We start from the raw sequence: 22859 nt of genomic DNA, 5'->3' as shown, positions 1-22859 counted from the left end.
GACGTGATGAGGAGGAGGAAAACACTGCTCTTCCTTAAGTAGATTCCCAGTCGTGTTTACCTGCACAACCACTTGCCAGTTCACCCTTAATCCGCACGGGTGCACAACAGCTGATGCTAACATTTGGCAGGAGGAGTTCCCATTGAGGCTCAGCAGTTAACAAACCCAACTTGAATCCATAAGGACACAGGTTCAATCCCTGGCCTTGCTCAATGGGTTAAGGATCCGGCATTTCTGTGAGCAGTGGTGTCACAGAGGCGGCTTGGATCTGGCGTGGCTGTGGCTCTGGCGTAGGCTGGTGGCTGCAGCTCCATTTCGACCCTTAGCCTGGGAACCTCCATGTGCCACAGATGAGGCCCTTTAAAAAACAACAACAAAAACATTTGGCAGGAAACATCTCTAAACCAAGAATGATACCATGTGTACATTTCAACAGCATTAACTGGGACTTTTGAAAAAAAAAATCATTCATGTGGGGGTATCTGGTAGGCAAAACACTAAAAAAAAAAAAAAAGGGTCATTTTAGTCAAAAGCTGATAAAACCCAAGTAAATCCTTTTCCCAATTTCTCTACTGACTTACTCATTTTGAATGAGTCTAGTCACTTTTCTGTCTCTCCAATCAGGAAATGACAATCATATTTCACCTGTATGTTACTTTATTACTCAAATCGAACCCTGGCAGTATTGTGCTTTGGAGAAAGATATGTTAAAAAAATGGGCTGAATTCGAATCATTGACTGCAAGGGAAGTATCTGGTAAAGGGTCTCCCTAAATCACTGTGCACATGGTGCAGAGTTGAAATCCATCATTTAAATGGTGATCGAGGGGGGATCAGCCAACCCTGTGCTGTTGATGCAACTTTTAGAGAAGCAGCTCTTCCTAGCACGGCTGCCTTCCTGAAAGAGACCTGCATTTGAGGACTTAACCAGTTAGAAATCTCTCAGCAGAACCCGTCCTGTGGGAGCTGTCCTCCAAGGTCAGGCCTTGCTGCTCGGCCGGCCACCCCCATATTTGGACATTCTGATCAGAAATTCTGAGTAAACAAAACAAACTTGGGTGTGGAGTGCTACCCCTCCCGACTGTACCCCACCTCACCCTGCTCTTTCCTGTCACTGGCCCAAAGGGGAACATTCACAAGATGAGTTAAAGGGCCAGATACACTGACAGTCATAAGAAATCAATTAGGTAGAATACGTCCACTTTCTAAGGTAATGCCCCATAGCACTTGCCTCATCTCAGACCTTGCACTCCATTAAGCCCAGTTATTTGTAGGTTTCATCATTAATTGAGCACTTCCTGACTTCTATCGATTCTTCTCAGAGCTTTAAGGCTATTTTATGTAGTTCAAGAGGGTTGGTTCTATTCTTGTTAAGATGCTTTAAGTTCTGAACTTTCTATAATTAACTCCAGGGTCAAATGTAACCATAAGATTCCTGAGTTCTGTGAGATCTTTGAAGAAATATTGATCATGTATCTCCCAAGGCTCCAGACTTCTGTTTTCTAGGTCCCTTCAATAAAATCCACGTACTTAAGTGACTCTAAGGGTTGTAGGTCTTGTAGTGGGGTAGGTTATTCAAGGTGGAAGACATGTCCCCTCACCTGAAAACTGAGAAATTAATTTAGGGGCCAATTCTGATTTTAGGATACTGATATTTAATCACGTATTTCTGTCGGAGAGCGTGAAAAGGATCTCTTTCTATAATAATATAATAAAGAGACTCTTGGAACAGGACCCAGGAGCATTCCTGTGGCAGGAAACAGAGAGGCCTGCGTGCTTTGAGAAGCAGCCACTGTCTTATAAGTTTGGGGACGGTGCTCAAGACAGCCATACCTCAGTAGGACATTATTGACCAGCAGCACATGAGAAGTATACCTAGAGCCAAGAAATTCCGAAAGAAAAAAAAGGAAGTAAGAATAGCCTTATATATATGATTCCTTAACAGCAGGCGGAGAGAAGTGATAACCCAGGTTGACGCCTATGAAATACTTTTATAAATACGTGCTCCACCTTGTCTAAAACCCTCATAGTATCCTCACAAAGGGATCCTACCACTATTTTGAACAGCCTACTCCAGCCCCCAGCAACAAGCTTTAACGAAAGCCAAAATAATATCTAGAATTTTACTTGGCAGAGGGAAAAAGTCTTCCAGGTCAGTTGTCAAAAGAGAAGAGGTCATAGACTAGGGTGGAAATTACAAAGCAGAGGACCAAATTTCCAAAGAGGTGAGGATACAGAACTGATTTTGTTTGAGTGATTTATGAGTCACACACAGCTTCTTGGTACAGCAGCCATGTGACTTAGGTTCATTTGAAAATAATCTTGGGATGTTCATTTTGGAGATCTGGGCCTAGGAAAATGTTGTGGTTTGATAACTTGGCAACTGAAATGACAAGACACACTAGGGTAGCCAGTTGTGACCATTTTACTGGTCTTAAAAGTTTTCCTACTGGATTTCCTTCCATATTTTTCTCTTATTAAAAGGAAAAAGATAATTTTGCAAAATGCTTTCCCTTTGAAGACTCATTAAGATATTTTATTCAAGCTTGTGTTGCTAGAGTATGTATGAAGTATACCAGTTGTTTACGTATGTTGACCTTTTGTTCTGACCAATATCTGATTTGGAATAAGCATGTATTGGAAGGTTAGAAGTGCATGGGCATGATTCAAAAATCAAATGGATTTTCTCCAAAAAAAAAAAAAAAACAACCAGGCAACAATCAGTCATCCACAATGTGTCTTTAAGGATTTATTTGATAGTAAAGATAAATGTGAGCGTAAGAATGGGGTTCTTAGACTAGGGTGACCGAAGCGATCTTTGAAGAAGGATCTTGAGCATTTGTGTTTTTGGAGCTCATCCTTAAGGCCTGGACAGGAAGAATCCTGTGTTCTGTGTGCATGTTGAGCAATGCAAAAAACACTGCCACACCCTGGTACCACATGGTCTGCCACTGATGGCAGAAATGCATGAGTGACTTACGCACGGATGGTGTAGTCGTTCTGATTATTGATGTGTGGGTGTGTGTGATGGTTTGTATTTGTTTGTTCCAATGTGGACGCTTCTCTGTAAGTGTCTTGTGCCTTGTTCTTATTCTGCCCTGTGTGTCCCCCTCCCCCCTCCCCCACCCGCCTCCCTCGAGTGAGGTTTCGGGTGACAGCATGCCCATGGTCTGGAATAGTGCTTGTGCTTTTGCTGCACTGCAGTCAGCTGGCTTCCTTCGGGTTCGGGGTCCTCTCTCTCTCTCCTCCCCGCCCCCCCCCCCACCCCCCGTCTCGCTTCCCCCTCCCCGCCCCCTCCCCGCTATTTTATGATTTTCACGCTATCTGTCCTTTTGCTTTCCACCTCTTGATACATTAGAGGCTGATGATCTCATGAATTTATAACCCCAAATGAGTTAGTAACTAGTTTTTAATTCAGTATGTAATTGTAGTGAGACTCAAACTGGGAACCCCTCGGAAGTACTTTTTCACTTTGGGTTTTGGTTTCAAAATGTTTGGCCTGTGCTAGATACGCGCTCATCCCCAAGCCCACTGCCCTTGGGTAACCACCCCATGCCTCTCCCTTTCCCTGACTTCCTTTATGAGTAGTGCCCGCCGTGATGGAATTCTTCTCCTTCCATTCAATCGTGGGGAAATCCTGAAGCCCATTTTAAAGACAAATAGCCAGCAGTGCGCATTATTACAACCTCTATGTCCACCCTCTGTGTGTGTCCCCCTCTGCACATCTCTCTGTTTGACTACACGACAATGGCATTCGAAGGCTGTCATTCAGTCAAGGGACTCTGCAGACATTGTATGTTCTACCCAAGAACAAAGCTAAAAAGAGGTTTACGAATGGCTGCAGGACCTGAAGATTGCGTTTCAGCCTTGATATGCAGTTCGGAAACAATGTGCTACTGTTTACGGCGTGAACCAAATTTCCTGCTCATGGGACGAAGGGAAAAACTCTCCACAAAAGCTGACAAAGCAGGAAGAACAGGATGACTGACTGAGCTTTTAGATTAAAACTACCAGGGGCGTCTGAATCTTATGGCTGGTGATGGAAGTAACAGTTTCCATAATATGGCCAAGTGATCAGATGTGTGCTGCTTAGGTAAGAGAGAGACCATCACCTACGTTTTCATAAACGGGAAGGGTCCTAGGGCCGATGGGAAGGGTTTGTTTCCTAGAGGTTTTTCTTTGATCAGTCTTTTTGGGTATTTTCAGGGAAAAAAAAGCTGGAACCCTGATGAACGGAACCCCTAAACATTTCCGTTTTACTTGCCGTTGACCTTGACTTTATTTTAACCATCTCTCGGATTTCTTACTGTATCTAATTTTTGAGATTTTCCTTACCCTGGTTTAAAATTGTCACACCGTACATACCATTTTTTAAAAGCCAGCTATTTCTGCTGGAAACGAGGAGGAACAAAACCCAACCGCAGAAGCCCTGTCAGAGAAGGCTTTATGTAGAGCATGTGCAGGGCGGGACAGCATCAGGAAGAAGTGAAAATCACGTCTCCAGAACAGAGGATGCTAGTGCCTGCGTTAAATTCCCGTGTTTGCACCTTAGGATTTTATTAATTGCTCAAAAGAAAATCCCACATGGACCAAGAGTAAATTTTCATTTGTTTAACAAAGTTCAAAGAAGTTTGTTCGATCCATTTTACTTGAATGGGTGAGAAAAGGGCTTGCACGGATGCTCTGAGTATTTCAAGAGAAAAACCAAGAAGGAATTTCCCATTTATTGTTAAATTGTGGCGTTTCCTTTATGAAGAGTACTCTCTGCCTCATAAAATGCATCTTTGTCTTTGTCTTTGAGAAAATGAGAGGTGTATAATTTTTATCATGAAAGAAAACTACCTAAGCCAGAGCAATTTTAAGAGGTAAATTTTGCTTGTCTCACTTGTACACTCAGTGCTTCAGTAAACTCTTCCTAATTATATTTATTCAGAAATTATCCAACTCTGGCAGAGCACTATAGATTCATAAAATACAACAGTAGTGCAAAAACAAATTTAACGCCACTAACCTAGATGGCTTCCCACTTTCAGATGTAATCTGAGCAGTCGATTCCAGATGATTTGGTGTATTTTAAAGTTTATGCCATTAAAAATGACAGTTTCATCTTTAATGAGGTGTATATAAACTGTCTGTTGCTTTTTAATGGGAAACTTTGCATATCAATGATAGTTCATAAACATATTTGTCTTTATTTTTTAAAATTAGCTTTTTAATGCCCTCCCCAGGGAAACAAGCCTTCAGCAGTAAAGCTGCCTACTTGAAACATCCTCGGTTAATATGGTTCAGTGGGTGCCAAGCATGTATGTAGAATGCTTTGATGTTCATTGGGCCACGTAGAAGTGAGGGATTAGCCTTCTGAGAACTGCAAATTCATAATTAACTACAGAGAAGTACTTTATGTTGCCCATTTATAACAATTATTCAAATAATTGTATTCATCAGTCTTTATACAATGAATAAAGCCAATTAGAAGTAGGGACACTTTCAACCAATCAGATTTCAGAACCACTGGATAGCATCCCCACTCAGTTGCCTCTATAATTGATTACATTACTCATTGCTTTCCCGTGGTTGCCTAAATCCATAGTTTGGGAACATCCGTGGACTTCAAAGCCTCCCATTTTTAATTGACACATGCCCTTGAATATTGACACCCATGATGGAAATTCCTTAAGATCTGATATGATGCTTCCTTTCAGGGCACTGGCCCAGCTCTCAAGATTCATTTGGCTTCTTTATAAAACAACTTACAAACTCCAAGTTCTTACTGTCCGTTTCTCCATAAATGTTTCTGTTGACTTGGGGTTTTTTGAACAGTGCGATCAGTTTGACGTTGCTCACTTGCAGAGCGCTTGTTGTAGTTGCTGTTATGCTCTCGTTGGTAGTTCACTAAGCATTACTCCCAAATCTTAACTCAGCACATACTGAGAGTATGCTTTGTGCTTGGCTGTAAGAGAAGGGAAAGATGAAAAAAGAAACAAGACATGCCCCTCATTCCAGTTTAATAGGTCCACGAGTATCTTCAAAAGTGACAAATCTCATCAGGGAAGTATTAGGCAATTGTTGTGCAAATTAGAGGACCTGGAGCAAGTCTGCTCAAATCAGTAAAGGCCTCCTTGATAGTCTAACATTTTGAGGCGCTTTTAACTGTGTTAAAGGAGCAGCCTTCGAATACAGCAGGAGGAAAGGGCTCATCTCCTAGCTGAGCCTGCCCCTTGTTTATGGGCTTCCATCTCACCTCTTATACTTCAAAGCAGAGCTAGCTGAGAGCCACCCCAGCTAGCCAGCCTTGGTGGTGACTCTGATACAGGCCTTTCAAGCTCCACTTGATTATCTCCTGACCTAACTGCTTTTTCAGCTTTGAGGGCTTCATTTTTTTTCGGGAATGCCACTGATTTTTGAAATTCTCGTTTTGAAAAAACTCATTTTGCAAATCAGATTTTCTGATGAAGGCATAACCTGCAATCTGCACTTAGCAGATGCCGTACCATTTTGAAATAACTGATCCAAGATCGTCATCAATTGATAATGAACTCTATTTGTCAGTATTGGCAAAGGATTTCAATTTACAGGAAAATGTGAAATGAAACTTACATACATCAGTATGTAACATCTAAATATATTTGTATTTAAGAGATCTATCAGAGCATCCACCGATAGCTAACAATCAGGCTTGCTTTCTTTTTTTTTTCCTTTTGCATGCTGTTATGAACACGTGATTTGAAACATTCACCTTCATGTTTCATGTGCTTTGAAAGTGGAGACTGAGGAATCTTTCTGCCTCGATTGTGTATCCATAACAAAATGAAACGATTGGAGAAATGTACTTATGGATTAATAATACATTCAAGCTATCCAAAAAAAAAAAGGAAAAGAAAGAGATGGCAAGAGATTTGGCTCATGTTTTTTTTTTTTTTTTTAAGAAATTCATCCTCAGTTCTTAAGTGTTTTGTTTATGTCCCTTGAGGAATGAAAAGAAAAAAACGATTTGTTTTTACTTGTAAGGCCTTACTCAGTTGCCCAATTCCGCAGAAGAACTGGACAGTGAGGACCTCTCAGGTAAGGGCTAGTCACTAGGTAAGGCTCTGCAGTGTCCAACCTGTGGGCCCCTCCGTCCACTTCCGCAACACTGCCACTTGGATGTGTGCTCAGCAGTCAATCCTCAACTGTGGCTTTTGAGACTAAAGAAATACTGAGTTGTATTAACCCTTTCTTCCTCCCCATCCACTTCTCTCCCCTGTAGTAGTAGAATGTATATCTCAGATTAGGGCTGACCTCCCATTACCGATGTAAAGCAGTGAAGGTCAAAGCTTCTTTGGGATTGCGCCAAAGCCACACTAGTTAGTGGCTTAAAATAATTCTTATGTTCTACGTATTTAATGGTTCATGAGAAAGTTGTTGCTTTTCAAAGCTGTGTAAGGATGTTGGATTATGAGACACGATCTTTATCTAAAAAACTAACACACAAACAAAAAGCTCTTATTGACCATCTCCTTTCAGTGGAATGGACTGGAGAAGCCCAGGTCATAGTTAATCTTAGAAGGAGGGGTGGGAAGGGGAAGGGGAGGGCAATTGTTTTGTCACACACCACGATGTAAACTAATTATCCACCTCAGACCTTTTTCACAGCACACTGAGCTCTTGCAAAAGTAGGTTTCATGCTTGATTCCAGGATTTAGGTGTTACTAATCCAGAATAAGAAGCATATCCTAAAAAGGAGGGGCAAGAGATTTAAAATGGTCAGAGCTAAACAATTATATGAGCTCCCATGATGTTGTAGGACTTCACTGACAACTGGCTACAGCTTTTGAAACATTTTGATCCCTTGCTTCTTAAGAAATCAATAAGGAAGGGCTCTTCCTCATCAGGAGAAACCAAGGCATAAGACCGTAGCTGCTTACTCCAGCCATTTGGAAATAAGGGTGCCATGTCGCCCCTTTGTCATGAGCTCTCACTGGGTGAGGTGTGGCTTTAACTACAGGTTTGGCTTACCCAGTGAGAGAGTAAGATAGTAGCACCATCTTTCACAAGCAATAGATTTATTGCCTCCTCTGTGCTTCTGTCAAACCTCAGGGATGCCTTTATTTTTCCCTGTTAGGTAGCCTGTCTCGGTTTGAGCTTAGTCGCTGGGTTTTCCCATAGTGTGGAAACTCCAGGAGGCCATATTGGTTTTGTTCACTGCTGTATGCCTATCATGTTGTAAGCACTCAGTTGACACTTGTTGGATGAATAAATGAAGTCTAAATCCCAATGAATTCAGGCAGATAAATAAACAGATGATTCGAAAGCGAACCGGCCCTCCCAGGAGTGTTTTATTCTTGCCTCTCCTTGGTGGTGTCTTTAGAGAAGTTGCAGAAAAACATCAGCCTGGTTTTCTTTTGAAATAAGAATAGATAAGTCCTGCTCCCTGCTTAGAAGGTCATGCTGGACGTAGGAGGTCTCCTCAGTTCTGATCTTGATTCTAAAGAAAACAGCCCTCTGACACAGTGGCCCTGGCAGTTGGGTCTTCTCAGGGATCCTACAAAAGGACCAAGTTCTCCTTGGCCCTGAGCCCTCTTGTTATATTAGCCAGGAAAGGATCACTCAGGCAGAAGTCATGTTGCTTCTTTTTAGGAAAACGGGACTAAATCAGCCATTACCCTTTCCCCAGCATCATCAATTAAGGAATATTCTGAGTCTCTCAGCTCTGCACCAAGTCCGATGCAGCCTCGCTGCAGTTCTATCCATCTCCCCTGAGTCGAGAGCAATAAACCAACAACTGTTTGTGTTCATAATAGTTTGGTTAAATTAATAATTACGTTGTCTCCCCCCCCCAACCCTAACATGGCAGCCCTATACTACGAGGAAGCCATAAGTCATGTAGAGTCCTGATGATCTATCAGGCTGGGGCTGGGCTGCCTTTGCCTCTGGTTTGATGAACTAATCAAAAACTGATTAGCACCTTTGTTCAAAGGGGATGCTGATTAATCAATTACTATTGATTGTGAGCTTGGCTTCCCTTGGCAGCAAAGAGACATCTGAAGGGGGAAAAAAAAAAACACAACCAATAAAAATTGAGCAGCTGTCATAGTGTTTAAATTTATTAAAACAAAATACATTATTTTTTATGAAGCTGTCTTGAAATGGGTCACTGAAGGGGAGCGTATTGATTGAGAAAGGATGAACTTCTCAAATTTCTGTAGCCTAGAGACTGAATTCAATTATAATACAAGACAAACAGGTTAACAGCCGTCTTAAACAGTCCATCAATAAATTAGAGGAGGTGCTGCACATTTCATGCTAAACTGTGGTAATGAATAATATTACCATCCGTTCCCTGCTCCATCTGGGTAGAAATTTCATCCTTTCCTTATTATGGATAAATGTTATATCCTGGATTTTCTTCAAAATAATGACGGTCTGTCTTCGGCGTGCCTCTTGTCCCCCACCTCCCACCGCCACCTCAGCTAATGACGATTTCATAAGCAACATATGGTGCTCCAGCCTCACCCAGCAAAGCTGGTTGGCCAGCCGATCCTCCCTCTTTAATCTGCATTTTTAAAAAATTACGCTTGTGTGTAGTTCAGTGATTTAATTACTGGCAGACCGGGGGAGCTTATTCAGTTCTACTTTGAACCCTTTCATACTTTTGGGGTGTTAACTTTATTGATGACAGATCCACAAGAGTTTTGAATTGTTTTATCAATTACATCTGCCGTTTCTTGGTGACAGCTGGCGGTTATTGCCACATGTGGAACAGAATAGCTTTCAGCCTCTTTATCCCTCTATTTTATTTTAAAACTTTTAAAAAATGCCTCCAACTGCCTCTCTCCCTTCAGCAATGTAAGGGCCTTCGGGGACTGGTTAGTGGAGTGCGGTGGTAAATATACAACCTGCCAGAGAATGGCCCTCCGGCCCAATCAGAGCAATCCATCAGGCTTCTGCTTTTGAAGCAAAGGCACCAACAAGAAATTTCAGAGCTCTCGTGCTTCCCAAAGACATGTTATCCGCGCTGGCCCTACACACGAGAAAGTGATCTGGAGACACCAACATCTCCCTCACCGTCCACAGAAAAGTATGGATGGAGGGCAAATTCTAAGTGGCTCTGATAATCCGCACCAGGTGTTAGGGAAGAATCGAGGTGAGCCAGCTAGAGTCCCTTAAGTGGATTACAGAGAAAACATAAATACGGTACAGATTTAGTTGATGGAAGCACTTAAAGAACTTCAGATCCAGATTATCCGTTCTGGGGGGCACATAGGACCATCTGGCTATTGTGAGTGTCCACAGAGTCTGGCTGAACTTGCTTGAAATGTATGCGAGAAACTGTCAATAGACATGGCATTTGGGGGGACTCGTTCCTTACTGGCCCCCATGTAAAGTGTGGCCCTGATGTGGCAAACAGGCGATTGCATTTCTTTGGTAGACTAGGAGTAGCAAGAATGATGACAAAGAAAAACATCAAAAGCCGGCCAGACTGTAGACAAAGTCAAGGTCTCGCCCCTAGATCTCGTGAGGTCTTATTTAACCTGTGGAGTACTTGAAAGCTCAGAAAGCTCTTGCGCACATATTATCTCACTTGATCTGCATTCACTCAACGATTGGTTGAACGCCTCCTCTGTGCTGGGCTCTGACTTGGGTACCAGGGAGACAGCGGTGAACAAAACCAACCAAGAGCTGGAGCTGCCCTGGATTTTACGGGCCAGGCCCCGAGTATAGTTATGTTCCAGTGGGGGAGATAGGCTCAAAGCACAAGATAAGGAGTTCCCATCGTGGCTCAGTGGGTTAAGAACCTGACTAGTATCCATAAGGACTGCAGGTTCAATCCCTGGCCTCACTCAGTGGGTTAAGGATCTGGCGTTGTCATGAGCTGTGGTGTAGGTTGCAGATGTGGCTCAGATCTGGTGTTGCTGTGGCTGTGCCGTAGGCCAGCAGCTGTAGTTCCAATTCGACCCCTAGCCTAGGAACTTCCATATGCCATAGGTGCGGCCCTAAAGAAAATTAAAAAATAAAAAATAAATAAGTAAAGCACAAGATAATGTCAGAGTAAGTCTCTGGAAGCAGTAAGTCTGGATTGAGTGGAAGCGAGTGCCTGGGGCTGGGAGGAGGTAGAGGGTAGTTTAGAAATGCTCCCCAGGAAGGCCATTGGGGCAGGAAGACCGAGAGACAGAGTCAAGCATGAGCCAGCCACGGGAAGGCTGTCATCCCCATCCTGTGTGATGGTTAAGGCAAGGTTGTTCCTCTTGGTGTACAAATGAGGAAACTGGGGCTCCAGGGGTTAAATGATGTGCTCAAGAGACAGGAGTCGGAATTTAAACACAGGGGTCTTCCTGCCTCTTTAGGAAACAGAGACTTTGATTGAAAAAGATTATCCTTCCCCTGTGAAACCCACACTCCCTTCACTTTGGGGTCTTCTTGGGAATCCTCCCTGTCTTGGACCCTTTTCAATTCAGTCTGTGCACCCAAGGAATGAGGCAGGCAAGGTGGGCTTCCCAGAGCCCATCAGTATAGAGCTGCATGCTGGCCACCAGGAAGGATCTCTTCCAGCACTGAATCAAGCTCATTCCTATTCAAAGGAGAACTTCAACTCTGCTCAGATGTTTTCAGTGCCATTGTCCCATTGACCCACCTAAATTATGGGATCCCACTGGGACAGTGCTAAATGCCGTGAGAAAGTGTTGAGTTTCAGAAGGTTAAAACATGTAGCTTCCCTTATGTTAAAATCCCATTTAGTACAAAGCAGTAGACTAACAAATCATTGGGTCCATGCAGCTTGGACCATGACTTTACCACGATGTGAGTTTGAACTGCACAGTATTGCCGATCTTCCCATAATCCAACATGCCCCTGCTGCCCCCATGGGGAGGAAGGAGACCATCAAATAGAAACTTTCCCTGCAAATTAAGAAGTTGGTGGGCCACAACACAAAATATGGGTTCCAGTTCTACAGGTTGGACACTGCTTTGGGGTGACTTCACCATATTCATTAATTCATCCTCACACCCCCAATGCCTGAGGTCCCCTGAAGCATCTTTCTCCAGAGAGAGATTCTAGTGGGAAATGTATGCTTGTAAATAACTTTACAACTCACTCCTCTTTATCAAATGTATTCTCCCTTATAAGGAAAACTCTGGTGCCATCCTCAGTGCCTTCCTGTTGCTTAAAATGGAAAAGGCAATCCCACTTCTACGTCCTTATCGTTAGGCGATGAGTAGAGAAGACTCAGGAGTGTGCCTTTTGGTCTCTCTGGTGATGCTTAATGTCTGGGGAGGACTGGCATCCTTTAGCAGCATGTCCACTGTTGGTTAAATTAACAAAATCAAGTTACTTGAGAAGGGAGAACAATCGACAAGGAAAAAAATCTTGTTCTCACATTTTGCTGACAACAAGATCTTAACCTCCTGATATGTAGGTGGTGCACCTGAATGATAACTTAGACTGGGTGGCCACCACCTTGACCACCACCCAGGACGGGGAGGCCACCAGCCACACTGTGTGCCACTCTACATAAATGAAAAGGAGGGGCTTGGTGACTTCAACTCAGCCAGTGTGTATGGGGCATTTATCATCTGAGAACAGTGCTGACTGTACAGTACAGCCCTTACCCCAAAGAGGTGATAAGTGTTTGACTCCAATCAGTGATTAGAACCGGAATAAAGCCCTCCCTAGGCTTTACTACAGGGGATTTCAGTTTGGCAAACACTTATCGAGTGCCGTCAGATACCAAGCCCAGGCCCAGTACAGCCCCTTTATACTCAGCAAACACACTGGCTTCTCAGAACAGCCCTGTGAATTGTACGATTGTGCTCAAGGGCTCAGAGTGGATGATTGACCTGCCTGAAGTCACACAGTAAAGCAGTGACGCCCAGCTTCTAGCCCAGATCTGTGGGCAAGTACAGCGCACTTTCCAGCAGGCCAGCTTCACTCTTCCTGCATCTCCTGTTCAGGCCTGCTTCTAGAAGGGTACAAAACGTAGGCAGTGACCGCCTAAGGGTCCCAGGCGGGTCCTGGTCCATGTACAGCCAGAGCCTGGGTGCAGGATGGCAGATTTCAGTGAAGGCTTACTGAGCACTGGTTGGCAGGATGCTGATGCTGATGGCTGCAGTTTTCCTTCACATAGCTCAACCTAGTTCCTCTGAAACGGTAGTGTAGCTGCAGCTCCCTTGCTAGAACAGAACGCAGCCGAGGGCTAGTCCCAGATGCCTGGGATGCTGTACGAGAGTCTTCTTTCATTCCTCACATTTATTCCTTCCCTCTTCCACTTTCTAAGAAGCCAGAAAGGAAAGGTTATGCTGCATGGAGGCGAGTGTGCTCCAATATATATTAACATCTTAATGGGGAAGCAGTGCATGTACTGTATACATTTACTACTCTCTGACAAGAGGGAATTAAATGTCAGAAGGATTTGTAGCATCTATAATTGAATTGGTGCTGAGAAAAGCAAATCTTAAAGAAGAATAACATATTAGGATTAGCAAATAATGTGGCATTTTGTCAGCGCATGCCATTCAGACGGTTCCCCTTCAGTAATAAAGTTGTGCTTTTTTAAAACGCACACTTATTTTTGTGGCCATGAGCTCCAATGAGTGAGGAGGATGAGAAGCTGCCGTTTTCAGATGGTGCCAAGTTTGGGGGGTTATTCGCTCATGGAGGTCAGATTCTGGTTCTGCCTCACGTTGGGAGACTCCACTGGCCGGCGTTTTCTTTTTCTCTAGCAGGAAGTAGCCAATGACATCAGAGTCACGGGCTTCCTCGCGGACACACTAATCCCCACGCCCTGGGAAGCGGGCCGCGGTGTGTCTCAGAGTTTCTAGTTAAACTGACTTGTCCAGCCAGACCTCAGCTCAGGGAAAAGCGAGTGACAGAACTGTCAGAAAAAGTCAACCGTGTCACTTTTCCCCACCACCTGTAGATAGAGGAAGGGGGGAAGTTCGCACATAGGAACGTTCCCATTCGTGGAGGTAGGAAGACCCATCTCCTTAGAACGTGCTCCATGTCTGAGGTTGTAGCTTTTAAGACGAGACCTCAGGCAGTTTATAGCCTTTGGAGAGGATAAGTATGTGCATTTAAGGGGGGTGCCTGGCTCCCCCCGAGTTTTTCGGTGTGCCCTCTGGCCTGGGCAGGTGGACATGGTAGGAAAGTCAAGGCAGGGCGCTCGTCCACCCTCTGCCATGTGTCTGAACCGCGTTACTGTGTCACCCCTCGGCTCCTCAGAGGTGGCGATCTCGGTGTCCTCTGTGTGGCCGGGGAGGGTAGGCCAGCTGCAGCTGCAGTGGGCAGCCTCTCTGTGAGCCCCCCTCTCTGCCAGGAGCTTGTCTAGGATCCTGGCCACTCCCTGGCTATCCATGGATCCCTGCCTTCTGGGCTTTTCACAGATCCATGATGAAGGCATTCGTGTGGCAGTTCCTATCAGGCATCCCGTGCCAGCTAGTAAAGTAGCCAGAGAAACTGGAATCTGTTACAGAGCCCTGTTCAAACCCAGGGAGCAGCGTGACGGCCAGAGCGCTGCACTAAGAGACGCTGGCAAGTTGTTTGAGGAGTGAGAGCCAGTAGAGAAAGAGGAGTCCCCTAGGGTGGGGACGTGGGCTGAAGTCCCCCAGCTGTCACTTTGCTTGTCAGGTCCTCAGGAGACTGTGCCTTTAGAACTCCCCCTTCACGTAGCCCGTGGGAAATGGATCAAGTCAGGTCACCTGGCCCAAGGTAAAGAAAACTGAGCGGATAGTGGCATCACTCTTGGGAGTGTCTTTGAAATTATTTGTTCTTGTTTCTAAGATGCTAATGGGAACCCCGGGTGGTTGAAGTCCTGACCCCAGCAGTGGTGGACAACTTAGCATTCTGTGAGTGTCCCGGAGCCAAGTGGCTCCAGCTTTTTTGGCCAAAGAAGAGCTAACTCACGAATACTAAACAGTTCATCATTGGTCTGTCCTTAAGAGTCTCAGGTCACACGTAGAGCCATAGACACGGCTGCAGCACGGGACAGTGCAGGCAGGAAGGAACAAACGCCAACTCTGAGTTGTTAAGAACATGGCTCGGCATCTATAAAGTGCCCCTGAAAATGAGGCTCTTGGGAGGACGAGGCCTGAGTTACCCAAAGTCCCACGTGAAGCAATCAGGATGGACTTCTGCACCGCGGGGGGACCGTGGCATCCAAACATGCCTGGTCCTTCAAGGCCGGAATGCCCTTTGTGCCTGAGGGGCACACCAAGTGGAAACATGGCCTTCCTCTTTGCGATGATGGGGAAAACTTAGTCCCAGAAGGGTGAACCCTGTTACACCTGTTACTGAGGGAGAGAAGGACCCCTGGCTTAGAGAAGACACCCCCTTCTAAACTGAAGAGCTGTCCATTTGCTGGAGGACCAGGTGTGTGGTTAAGTGCTTTAATGCCTGTGTTTGTTTTTCAGCGTAGAAGCTGAGGGCAGCTGTAGAGTCTGGCTCTTTGATTTTCTTCTCTGCTTGATTTAGAAATCTGGAGAGGGGGTCCCCAGGAAAGTGCATGGGACCTAAGGAAAAGGGCCTGCACCCCAAGGAGGAGCAAGGTCGTTGGGTGATGGTGAAAGTCTTAGACTTTGCCAAGGTTTTCCCCTCGAGGTAGCTGCTCAAGGAACTGGCCTGAGCTTCTGCTTTGTGAGCAGAACGGAACAGGCCAAGCGGCCGATGGGCTTGGTGGGAGCCGGGCTCCTGTTGGTTGACATGGCCCTCAATTCTGGTTTGCATTCTCCTCCGCTAGCCGGGTGCCTCTCTGTGTAACATCTTATGTTACTGCTTCATGGGGTGAGGGAAGCACCAGCCCCCAGGATCTAGGGGTAGATACGCAGCCCCATCTGTGCCACCACCACCTTGGGCCAAGCAACCAGCACTGTTCCAAACTCCCCACCCAGCCCACATGTGGACACAAAAAGAGGAGTGAGATGAGTCTGGAAACGGTGCCACTCTTCACAGAGGATGCCAGGCCAAGCCGGGTGAGGAGGAGGGTGGCCAGGGCTGTACCTGTGCCTCCCCCACAGTAAAGCCAGGGGTGGGGTGGGGTGGGGTGGAAGAGGCCCTGAGGCCCTGCAACCCACCCTGTTCCCTATAAATTCAACATCACTTACCTCTGTCCGTCTGCATGACAGAAGGCAGGAAAGTTGTCTTGGTGATTAACTGGTAGCAGTAAACTTTGTGATCAAAGTGAGTATCTGAAGATAGCCGGAGAGATTACCCTTATAAATAAGTATCTGTAAAATATATATGTCCTTGAGGGTGAGGAAGAGCACTAGAACCCAGGTCTTTGATGTGGGCAAAGGGCAGGGAGGAAGGAGCCACAGGGAGCATCTTTAGCCCTGAGTGCATGGGGAGCAAAGGTCAGACGAACAGTTTGGGCTGGAGAAATTAGTCCCACAGATACATCCCGTGAGGTCGGTTTGTTTTTCTGCGTCACAGAGCTTCCCCTTCTTTCTTCATCTCTCCTCCCTCTCCTTCCTCTCTGGCTCTCTTTCCTCTGGCTTCTAGAATGTCCTGGGCCTAGGCACGGAGGAGGCAGTGCTCTAAGCGTGGACGCCGCGGTGCCTCCCCCCGCCGGTCGAGTCTGTGCCGGGGCCGCCTCTCTCTGCTCTTTTCCTGGGCCGGGGCCCTCTCCTCACCTCTCCCCTCTGACCTCACCTGCCCCGCCCTTTCCCAGTAGCTGGCACCACCTTGCTTTCTTTTCTCACCCGCTTCTAAGATGTAGGGAGTTCGTTGAAAGCCCTTTATCTCTTAATAGGACTGAAGCTCTGGGCCGGTGGAGATGTGCTCATGCTCATTCCCACGAGATCCCCTATTTTGGACAGTCCCCTAGGGGGAGAGAGCACAACTTTCTAGCTTTTTCCGTGACCTGGTCTCCCGGGGAGCGTTCTGCATTTGTGCAGTTGGGGTGCCAGTCTCCCGTGTGTAAAGCGCTCGCCTCCAGCAGACACCTCGTGTTCCGAGGCCCCCTTTGGGGAGTGCCCCACCCCCCCTTCAACAAGCTGCGTTGTCTCTAAAAGAAAATAAAGACGTGTCCGGAGCTGAGCTCTGCCTTGTTGAAATGACTCGCAAGCCACCGAGGCTGCTGCCTCTGCAGTAGGGCAGCGCCCCGGGCTGCGGATGGAGACGCCTCTCCACCGCGTTTCAAGTCGAGCTTATTAGCCGTGTGGCTGGAGGGGCCCGCACATCACGGAGCGGGCTAATTGGCTGCCCTGCACTCTGCCTCCCACCCATCTCCATTCTCCAATTAAGCGCCCATCATCCTGTTGTCCTGGGCGACCCGCTGCTGCCTCGGATTTGGCACTTCTGTGGGTTTGCATTGGGGATTTTTTGGGGGGGCGGGGGGAGAGGTCGTCCTTTCAAAGGTAACTTCATGAAACACCTTAAAGACTTCATCTTTTAATTTAAACTCTTTTAATTAAAGTACTTTTCATGGACCCCTCAGTCACGAGTTATTTCCCCACATCCTTCAGTACTTAATCTCAGAGCAGAATTGGAAATATCGATAGAAAGTGTAAATCATATGCCCTCCTGCTGAAAGCGTTGTATCAGGTTTCGGCTCAAAAGAGCACCATTACCTTTAGCTGTCACGGATCTGTACACTTGATCGATAAACTTCAAATATTATTAGAGGTGGAGGCTTCAGAGATTTGCTCTGTTCTTTGGAGAGAGACAGAGATAAATCTTTCTTAAAAATTGACTTGAATTTGCACTCTCCGTCTTCCTGGTGAAATGCATTTCTCTTCGGCGTCCAGCAACTGCTACGGGGACAGATTTATAGGCCATGTGCTTCTTGTACTGAAAGATTTAAATGGTAAATCCTTCACATATGACTTCACAAATCATGTAAAGTTAAAAGATTTTTACCGTTTCTGTTGCTGCTGTGCTTAAATTGTAAGGTACAGCTAGTAAATCATTTTAATGGAGGTGTCGTACTTGACTCAATAAAAAAAAAGACAATGGTTTAGCTTCCACTCCAAAATGTTAATGTATTAATCAACGGGAGAATAATTGTTTTTTACTACATTATAAATCTTGGATGCCATTAGGATTTCAGCGAGGGGTGATGTAGCCACATTCCTAAATTAAAATTGTTTACACTGCCATACATCCATTCTGCATGGCCATAGCTCATTCGGGGTTCATTTTGGAGTTGTTCCCCAGCCAAACATGTCGTTCCTCAGTCAAAAGAAGACATCCTGAGGGAGTGATGCTTATAAAGGAAAATTAATTGCATCGCAAAGTGTTAAATAAATAAAATAAAAACCGTCGGTGGCAATGGACAATTATTCCTTGCTGTCTCTTTTGAAATAGGTTTTTAGGTTTTAGACAGAGGCTTACTCGCTCATCCATCCTAAATGTAGCAGGCATGTCACTTGTCACTAGCCTTCTAATCCTTGTTTTATCCCTAGGCAGCTGTGGGTTTTGAGCTCCTTACTTTGCCCATGCAAATGCCTAGCCCGGAATAAGTCACCGGGCATCTCTGGAAAGGTGCTCCAGCCTCCCCTCCACAGTGCCCGTTACTGCCTGAAGGTGCCTTCCCGAGTGCCCTTAAATTCATAGGTCGACCTTCTCGATAGGATCTGCCACTGAATATAGATAGAGCGGACGCCAAGACCAGGTCAGGCCTGGGACAGACTCCGTTCCTCCTCTCCCCGCTCCCTAAGCGTGCTCCACGTGTGATAGCACACAATGCCGCTTCAAATGAAGTTGCCTTGAGGGGAGAGCAGACCGATTCGGCACTGGACAGGTCAGTCTGTCCCCTGGATGGACCTTGATCCATCTTGAGTGTTCTCTCCGTCTCCTCCAGTAAAAACGAAGGTGACCACTGACCCTGGAGGCAGCGTCGCCAGGGCTTCTGGTGTCTCGTGATATGCTCTACATCCCTGTTCCTCTTCTGATTCCAACAGATTCTCGAGCAGGTGAAGAAGGCTCGATCAGGGCGGTGGATCACGCCGTGATTGGCGGCGTCGTGGCGGTGGTGGTGTTTGCCATGCTGTGTTTGCTCATCATCCTGGGGCGCTATTTTGCCAGACATAAAGGTAAGCCAGGCACTTGGGCAGACAGGAGGCCTCGTGTCACCACGGCACCTGCCTTTGGGGCACTTTGCAAGGTTGTCCTTGATAGGCAGCTTGGTTTATGTGGCTACACGGCCTCTTTGATTCTTGAAATGGAGCGAGAAGAAAACAGAAATCTTAGCAGCTGCTGATTAAGGCTCTGAGAGTTGATGAGTAGCACGTCTTGATTTGGATTTTTCTCTAAATAGAAAGCTTTATAGGTTTGTTATTCTACAATCCATAATTGGGGATAGAGGAAAAATTGTTAAGGGGCTGGCGTGTGAGGTGTGGGGTGAACCCCCAAACAACAAACAGGGAAAAAGCACCCCAGAATCTTCTGCTTTTTGGGAAGCAGGTGGACGAGCTCTGCTCCCTGGCCCCCTGCTCTGGGTAAGCTGGTCACAGCGGCTAGAATACTTCCTTGGTTTGATGTGCCTTAAAAGCCACATAAATATGTATTTTTAAAATTATCAGTGCAATTGATTTAAATTGCCATTAATCATCACACTTAGCAACTGTGCAGTCTGGATGGGCAATCATCTTTGGCAACGCTCCTCCTCTCTGCCCCCTGCTGCTCTCAGCCTCTTCTACCCTCTTGGTAATTTATCCTTCCTTTTCTTTGTCGGCCCGTTGTCTCTCGAGGTTATTTTTCTCAAGCGCTGTGCAGTGAGCTTCCGGGCTTTCCTGTAGTATAAATTCAGGACTGTAGTATAAACTGCTTGACTGGAGAACTGGGGTTTGGGGAGCGTCCCATGAGCACAGCCGTGGAGATCCAAGGTATTCGACACTTCGGACGCTTAGCATCCGAAGTGCCTTTCCCAAGCGTTGTGTGGTTCAGGGCCATCGGCACTGTGGGTGCTTCTGCCTGAGCCCAGCACTGTGTGGACCCTCTGCGCAAGTCCAGAGGTGACCTGCGTGGCCCAGAACTCCCACCCTCTTGGTATTAAGCTTGATGGAGCCGGGACAGTCAGGCCAAAGAACAGGGCTGAGGGGAACCCGGGAATGGGGCAGACCCCACAGAGGAAAGAGGGACATGAGGGCAATATCTGCCTGCCTGCCTTTGTCACTTTGAAAACTGGAAGATACAACCCATAGATCAGCCTTTCTGCTTAAGAACCTTGGAGAATACAGTACATGATGGGAGGAGGGTTATATGATTATGATGGGCAGTGTCAGCTCTACCTATATTTCATACTGAGGTGCAGTCCTTGTCTCTCTCCATGTCAACCGCTGGGACTTGCTGATAAGAGTGTCACCAACTCTGTAACGTTGTGTCTATTGTCATTATAAAGTGGCTGTGCCAATTAGCAAATCCATGAATCTGGGTCCGGGCTAGCGTTCCACTAGGAGCAAGAATCGCTCGTACCTTCAGGCAGATCCCACGCCTCGATCACAGCTGTTATAAGGTCAAATTAAGCCTCGATCTGGAACCTCCCTCTGCGATGGAAGGCGGAAGAAAACCAACCCTGCTCGTGCAAGTTCAAGCACGTGCTCCCTTACGTGGCCAGGCAACTGTGCCTCCTGAAGACAGGAGACGAGGGTTCAAATAAATGCCTTGAGATGACAATAGAACATCAGCAGGGCCCTAATTCATTTATTGGCTAATTGCTCTTCCTCGCTTTGGTCTTTAACCATGTACGTGCACCTCTCTGGCCATTGGTCCTGGGCGTTTACTGTTGATACGTTAGTCAGCAGCTCTCCAGCTTTCTGCATTTTTAGCTCCCACTCACGTCTTCTTCTGCTGACATCCTCTGATCATAATCACTGCTCTAATGTCTCATTTGCTGAATTATATCGCAGCGGTTCAGTTGGAGTGGTGCCTTTGGAACCCCCGGATCCCCATTTGTCTCACCCACCTCGCTCTCTTCTTCCAATTGTTTTTTCCCCTCTGCTGCCTGCACACCACTTCGGCTGATGATGGCCATAAAGCAAGTTGCCATCTCTGTACCACTTTACACAGAGGGGCCATCAGACAGTCACGGTGCTTTACCCCTTCATCTTTCAGGTACATACTTCACTCATGAAGCCAAAGGAGCCGATGATGCAGCAGACGCAGACACAGCTATAATCAATGCAGAAGGAGGACAGAACAACTCTGAAGAAAAGAAAGAGTACTTCATCTAGATCAGCCTTTTTGTTTCCATGAGGTGTCCAACTGGCCCTATTTAGATGATAAAGAGACAGTGATATTGGAACTTGCGAGAAATTCGTGTGTTTTTTTATGAATGGGTGGAAAGGTGCGAGACTGGAAGGCTTGGGATTTGCTGTGTAAAAACAAACAAAGAAGAAATGTCCTTTTGAAAAGTACACTCTGCTGTTTGACACCTCTTTTTGTTTGTTTGGTTGGTTGGTTTTTACATTTTGATTTCTTCCTACCAAGTCAAACTTGGACGCTTGGATTTAGTTTGGATAGATTGCAGAAAATTCTGTGCCTTGTTTTTTTCGTTTGTTTGTTGCATTCCTTTTCTCCCCCCTTCCTTTGTGCGCAGTTATTTTTCCCCGAAAATTTTTGGATTCTTTTTTTTTTTTCTTCCCCCAAAATCTCCCATTTTGGAATTTGCCTGCTGGGATTCCTTAGAACCTTCCCCCCTCCTCTTCGTTTGTTCTTGTTGTTCCTTTCCTTTGTTTATTTTTTGAAGGAACTGCTTTCTGTTCAAAATTCAGTTTCATAAAAGGAGAACCAGCACAGTTTAGATTTCATAGTTCAGAATTTAGTGTATCCATAATGCATTCTTCTCTGTTGTCGTAAAGATTTGGGTGAACCAACAATGAGAACTCTTTGCTGCTGCCCATGTTTCAAGTACGTAGAGCAGTGAAGACTAGAAAACGTAGACTGTGATTCAGAAACTGTTCTGTTTGCTGTGGAACTACATTACTGTACAGGGTTATCTGCAAGTGAGGTGTATCATAATGAGATTGAATCTGTCTTTAATTCTGTATCTGTAGACGGCTCAGCATAGATACCCCACGCTGTCCAGAAAGGTTTGGGCCGGAAAGGGCTCCTCCTTTTTCAGTGCCCTAAACAGACCTGACAGGTGAGGTCTGTTCCTTTTATACAAGTGGACGAATTTGAGTTGCCACAGGAGGGGAAGTCGGGGTGGGGGGGAGACAGTTCTGCTCCGGTTATTTCTGTTCCAAATGGTTCCATCCACCTTTCCCAATCGGCCTTACTTCTCACTCATTTGTAGGAAAAAGCAAGTCCGTGTGGTGCGCGCATGACTGAATGGGACAGGGTTTTTTGGTTTTCTTTTTTTTTTTTCTTCTTCCCTTTGTGCTTAGTTAGGAAGGCAGTAGGATGTGGCCTGCATGTACTGTATATTACAGATATTTGTCATGCTGGGATTTCCAACTCGAATCCGTGTGAAACTTTTCATTCCTTCAGATTTGGCTTGACAAAGGCAGGAGGTACAAAAGAAGGGCCGGTATTGTTCTCAAACTGGTCTGCCGTCGATCTCAGTTCTCGAAAGGTCAGCGCAGGGGTGGAAACGCAGCATGTAGGGATTTTTTCAGTTACTTAATCAAAACTCAAATGTGAGTGTTTTTATCTTTTTACCTTTCATACACTAGCCTTGGCCTCTTTCCTCAGCCTTAAGAACCATCTGCCAAAAAATTACTGATCCTCGCATGATGGCAGCCATAGCGCAAAGCTACTAAAATAAGTTACCTGGAACCTATCTTAGCGATGGGGAGCCGATGGGGAGCCTTGGGAGACCGTAGAGGCGTCAAGTTACCATTTGCATTTTTTTTAAAGAAATGTGGGGGTTTTCCCTGTCACGTCTAGGAAATCTAGAAGTAGTCCCAAAGGACCAAAACGAAACTCTTACCATGTGTTTTGGTAAGG

At 45.8% G+C, this 22859-nt stretch overlaps 1 protein-coding gene across 2 annotated transcripts in view; it reads left to right on the top strand.

Moving 5' to 3' along the window:
- Positions 1-21213, top strand: part of CADM1 (cell adhesion molecule 1) — a 339043-nt gene extending 317830 nt beyond the window's left edge. For both annotated transcript variants that reach the window (XM_047753310.1, XM_047753311.1), the window contains 2 exons: positions 18872-19003; positions 21024-21213. In XM_047753310.1, the coding sequence (XP_047609266.1) occupies positions 18872-19003; positions 21024-21142 (251 nt within the window). In that variant the 3' untranslated portion in view covers positions 21143-21213. The remainder of the gene's footprint in view (positions 1-18871; positions 19004-21023) is intronic.
- Positions 21214-22859: the final 1646 nt, after the last annotated feature.

This window comes from Phacochoerus africanus, chromosome 11 (assembly GCF_016906955.1).
Source record: "Phacochoerus africanus isolate WHEZ1 chromosome 11, ROS_Pafr_v1, whole genome shotgun sequence".
Lineage (NCBI taxonomy): Eukaryota > Metazoa > Chordata > Mammalia > Artiodactyla > Suidae > Phacochoerus > Phacochoerus africanus.
This window is presented reverse-complemented; position numbering and strand designations above follow the sequence as displayed.